Raw genomic sequence first — 5,822 nt, 5'->3', positions numbered from 1 at the left:
CGAGCAGAATTGAATTCAATACTTGAACTGTGTAAAAGCAGTCTAAGTAATGAAAATGCTATGCCAAGTCCTTATTCCTTTCATGAATATTGTAGCCCCAGTCTAATGATTTTGACTATCTAAACTCTCTGTTGATGGATGTGAGTGAAAGGAGTACAAAATTGCATGATCTTAGCTGCCTAAGTGGACAGATTCCACGTCAACCGATTTCGACAATTCTTTTTGCATCGGAGAGGTAGTATCTCACAGGTGGTCCCATACGAATCTGGTTTAGATCCGATCACTGAATCATGAAATATATATATATGTATATATTTTTTTTGAAGTCGGTTTTGTTTTTTGCTTAAAAATTACTTGTTTTTTTAATTATTTTTATCGAAACGTCATTCCTTGAAAACCAAGACTACTGAATTTTTGTCGATATCATTAAACATATGCATATACATTAACATACATATCGTCTGCTGAGTGGAAGATCGACCTATCTCGGCAGCCCTATTTCGGAACTCGATTCAAAAATGCCCTATCTCATCTCAAAATGTATTGAACATGAGATAGGGCTTTTTTAAACGAATTCTGAAATAGGGCGTTCTTCAACCAAATTCTGAAATAGGACGTATTTGAAAAGTTTTTACAAATAAATATGTGTTAGTTACCTATACCGACATGACTCTGGTATGACTCTGAATGAGTCTACTGTGTGTAGTCGAAAAGCGAGTCACGAAGGATTAGTATTACCTAGCAGTGTGCTCTGTTACACCTGTAGAACGATGCTCTTGCACTTGAAATAAAAGGTAAATACTTTATAGGCTTGTAATTGACATCATCAAAAACAAATGGTTAAAGGAAAATAAAAATTTGGACCACCACTAATGCACATAAACCGCAATAAATATATATATATGGATTGATTTACATTCTAAGCTAAATGCTTCCAGTAAAATATTAAACAATAGCATCAATTGATTGCTGTTATCTTGCGGTAAAAAAAAAAATAAAATAATGAGAAAGAAAAGTACTCGTTATTGTTTCTCACAAAGCCAACCTTTGCTGTGCGAATAAAAACATCAATGAGAAAGCATTTAATGTTGCATTAAAATGAATGTAATACAAATTCGTAGAAGCAGTAATAGTATCCATTAATTTTTATTTTTTCATTCCGACAATACATAGTTTGAGTCATTTTTTAATTAATTAAAACGATTTTTCATCGTTATATCTCGGAATGAATCTCGAAGCTAATTTTCCGAACACTGAAGAATAAACAAATATTTCTACATATTAGCTATTTACAATCCTAATCCTCTATTTAAAATTTGTTTTTTACCCTTTTTGACATTTGGGAAGTTCAACCATCTTTCTCTCCAAAATCTCTCCGTGGCATTTATAAAAGGTCCTATTTGATGGGACTTTTTAGGTCTTCGAATACTTTACGCGGTTTTTTTGAGAAAAATCTGTTCTTGCTCATCATTAAAATTTCCTCAATGACATGCTTATTTAATATCTACTCATGTTTAGTGTTTGTTAAGCGCGTGTCGAGTATTTTGGAATTTCAATATATGTATGTGTGTACATACAAGCGTGCCTAATCTTATTGCACACGCAAAATAATACGATAAACATCACTATCGCTAGACCCCAGCACTGACAACTGTAGGACACACGATTTCGGTGAGTGTCACAGCCAACCTGCGCTTATCTTTTCACCCGCTGAATGCACATTAGCGTGGTCCAAAAATGCATTTGAAAAGGTAAAGTCGGAATTTTAATGTTCTGACCCGCTAGGATTGTTCTATACCGAAAGAAATATACCCCTATTTTTTATTTTGAAAACAAAAAATATTTTGAGGTCGCTCAAAGTTTTCCATGTATTTTATATGGGAAAAACAAGTTTTCGTAGATATGGTATAGAATTCTTGAAAATCAATATTTTTCGATCGGAAAATTTTGCTTGTCTTCAGGAGACTACCAATAATAATAACCAATTGTTTATTTTTCCTTTTTTTAATACTAACGATTTTTTATGTGTCCCCATTGCATTTTTTTTTAGTTTTTTAGGGGTCCTATAGAAAACAGTTTATATTAGAAAATCGATAAATTTACAATTGGGTATTATTATTGGCAGTCTTCTGAAGAGAAATGAGGCTTTCCGATCGAAAACTATTGATTTTCAAGAATTCTATACCATTTCTACGAAGAGTTTTTTTTTCCAAATAAAATACCTGGAACACATTGAGCGCTTTGAGTGACCTCCAAATATTTTTTGATTTCAAAATAAAAAAGGGGCATCATTTTTTTCGGTATAGAACAATCCTAGGAGATGAGAGCATTAAAATTTCGACTTTACTTTTTTTGGACCATCCTAATGCACTTGCATAGAAATGTTATAACAAAAAATCCCCTTTCTCCAGCAAAGAGACATAAATACTTCGAAAACTGGCTCTCTCTTTACAGTTGGCGCAATGAGTTTTAACAGTAAAGTCGTGATAGTAACAGGTGCCAGTTCAGGCCTGGGCGCCGCCACTGCCGAAGCATTTGCCAAACGTGGCGCTAAAGTAGCGCTCGTCGGTCGCAATTTGTCGAATCTTAAAACTACAGAAGCCGCCTGTAAGGCAGCCAACAAAAACGCTGAGCTGCTACTTATCGCTGCCGACGTCACCGTGGATGCCGAACGCATTATCAATGAAACAGTCAAGAAATTCGGACAATTAGATGTGTTGGTGAACAATGCTGGCATTTTAGCTTACGGTAGTATTTTGGATATTGGTGTGGAACAATTCGACTCCCTGCTCAATACCAATTTACGTTCTATTTTTCTGCTAACCAAGCTGGCTGCACCCCATCTAATCAAGACACAAGGCAATATTGTGAATGTGTCAAGCGTCGCCGGCTTGCGTACATTCCCGAATACTTCAAGCTATTGCACCTCTAAGGCAGCTGTTGATCAGTTTACTAGATGTATTGCTTTGGATTTGGCGCCGAAAAATGTGCGTGTCAATGCTGTGAATCCTGGTGTAGTCGTCACCGATATTCATGCACGCAGTGGCATGACCGAGGAGGCTTATGCGGATTACATGCGACGCGCCAAAGAAACACACGCGCTTGGACGTGTGGGCACAGCAAAGGAAGTGGCTGATACCATTGCCTTTTTGGCTAGTGACGAGGCGTCCTTCATCACCGGTGCTACAGTGCCTATCGATGGTGGCAAGCAGGCGATGTGCCCGCGTTAAGGGCAATCAAAATTAAATAAGTATAAACATATGTTTTTATATCTACCTGTAAATAGTAATTTTAAAGTAACTGTTTAGCACCGTCAGAAAAAAAATTATTAAACATTTTTTATAAAAAGTTAAAAAACTTTGCGTGTAATTGTTAGAGTTTATTGAATTTTTTAAATTTTTCTAAGAAGTTTGAAATGCTGCTGGTTAATTAACCTACATGTGCTAGACTTTTATAAAAAAATTATAAACATTAAATAAACAAAAGAAAAATAACCAAAACTGGTCAAAATGCCATCTAACTTAATCAGCTGACCACAAGCGTATTTTCCTGCGGTAAATGGAGCCTACGTTTTATGTTAGACTTCTGTGTAGAGATGCATCGGTGAAAACTGCTTTCAATTTCATGTATTAAGTTTTGCGACTTGTGCACATGCGGCCGAACATTTTCATAGTGATGGATCAATGACTCCTTACTGGTTGCACGTAACAACAGTTTTTCCGCAATCGCTCACTTCAGTCGCATCAGTTTTTTGACTGTCCATCATCTGACCATTTTCCAGAAGCGGTATGAGTTTGTGAGGCACCCAGTCCTAAAGAGACGAATAGAGCATAAAGATGGGGAGGCCATTTAGGTTAGGTTAAGTAAGCTGACCGGCCACCGCTTGGCTTCGCTGAGACTATTAAGGTCTATAGCATTACCAGATACCCTACGACCATTTGGATAGCTAATCACTGCGTATCAGGAGAAATTTTTGAGAACATCGCAGTGGCGGCAGCTTCCAGATTGGATAGTAAACCTGCTCCCAGTAGACTAACCTGCAGTCTGCTAAGCGCAAGACACTCGCATAGGATATGCTGCACTGTCTCCTTATACGTTCTGCATCTTCTACAGATCTTATCATTGGTCAGAGCCAATTTAAAGGCGTGCGATACCAGTAGACAAAGGAGAGATTTCGTCAGCTTCATGTCATGCGCTCTGCACATAATCCTGAATACCTTGCAGCCTTGCATTTTATTCCACGCCTTTTGCACCTTCCGGATCGTGGGTAGGCCAAGTTCCCGTTTAAACTCATGGACGGAAATCTGCACCTCTTCTATCAGCATGGTTTCCAACAAAGCTCCCTCTTTGGCCAGTCCGTCGGCCTCCTCGTTGTCCACGAGTCCCTTGTGTCCCGGAACCCAGTACAGATGTACGTCAGTACCAGTCTATAGCCAATCCGGAGCTTCTCTGCACTATGCTCCACTTCTAGAGGAAATGCTGTGAGATAGTAGCACCTTTATCGCAGCCTGATTGTCGATATCGAGATTCACCCGCTTATTTGCTAGATTGCTGTTCAGTAGCTCCAACGCCCTCCTTGTAGCCAATAAATATAAATGTGTTCTTCTCTATTTCTGCCCACCAAACCAATAACCCATGGATAAGTATCGGCCCTATAACGCCGTGAAGATTCAGTGAGAAAGAGAAGGCGATAAGCCCCAGGTACAGCCCAGCATCCATCTTTTTGCATACATATAATGCCACGGAGTCCTTCTTCGGACTCTTCCCCACATTGAGACGCCACTACAGCTTACTATCGAGTATTATTCCGATGTACTTGATGCTTTGCTTTACCTGGAGCGTCATTCCATCCAGCCACTTATGGTTGAACAACTGGCCCGTCGTTTGTCATATGGCAAGCACTGAGAAAATTGTGTCAAGTCGAACAGCTCCGCAGATATTCAATGAAAGGCAATATACCGCTTACCTTCCGCGAAGTAATACCTAACGGTGGTTACACGGAAGAAAATAAACTCAGCGGGGTGGGTTTTTAGTGCGACGAGCCGAAATTCAAGACCCAGACATTTCGGCTTTCAATGCTTTGTTACACCGCTAGACGTCAAACCCTTCATGAAACCCAGGTTGAATTTTCTGGTGAAAGAACAAGCTATATGTTTGATTAGCTCATTTACCGGTAGGTGCTGGAACAGTTATACCAGGGCGATGTGTGGAGACTAAGTATACGACAAGGTAAACCACAAACAATTGCAATTTTTAAGGACAAGGCCGTTTGATTTTATTGTAATAATTCTCTACTCACTTTCAATTTAACGGCTTTATCCTTAACAACAGAGTAATAAAATAAGGTTTAAGGGAGACTCGAAAAGTTGTAAATATAAGTAACACTAGTCTGCCGATTATTGGCTTATTGGGATTATTGTAGGCTGCCATGGTGCCTCTGTTGTAGACGGTATTTCTTCGAAAATTGAGTTTTCCAATACCAGGTCTGAAATATTTTGAATGCAAATGTTTTCAGGTAATGTTTTGTGAACAGCTCCTTTTTCAGAAATCGGTTGTAAAATTGTTACAGGAGCATGCCGTTGAAATGGTATCTAAAAGAAATATTTATATATTCAGCTCACGTAACTAAACAATTTTCTCAGTGTATTTTTTTAGTATTATAACAAGTAATGTAACTAATAAAACTGAAGAAGATCGCACCGCAACTCCGAAAACCTCATTCATACTACTTACCCTCTCAGCGACCGGATATGGCACCGGTCTAGGAATGGGCACTGGCAGCACAGGTGGATAGAATTTCCGGGCAATGAAGGCATGAATTA

The 5,822-nt window shown here is 38.6% G+C and overlaps 1 protein-coding gene across 1 annotated transcript; it reads left to right on the top strand.

Annotated features, from left to right (window-relative positions):
* The first annotated feature begins 2,436 nt into the window (after positions 1 to 2,436).
* Positions 2,437 to 3,307, top strand: LOC108382175 (uncharacterized oxidoreductase TM_0325-like). The gene has a single exon (XM_017638571.1). It carries the CDS (start codon positions 2,463 to 2,465, stop codon positions 3,228 to 3,230), a length of 768 nt encoding a protein of 255 aa, XP_017494060.1. The 5' UTR covers positions 2,437 to 2,462; the 3' UTR covers positions 3,231 to 3,307.
* Positions 3,308 to 5,822: the final 2,515 nt, after the last annotated feature.

This window comes from Rhagoletis zephyria, unplaced genomic scaffold, assembly GCF_001687245.7.
Source record: "Rhagoletis zephyria isolate East Lansing unplaced genomic scaffold, Rhagoletis_zephyria_1.1 Rzeph_scaffold_25604, whole genome shotgun sequence".
Classification (NCBI taxonomy): Eukaryota; Metazoa; Arthropoda; class Insecta; order Diptera; family Tephritidae; genus Rhagoletis; species Rhagoletis zephyria.
This window is presented reverse-complemented; position numbering and strand designations above follow the sequence as displayed.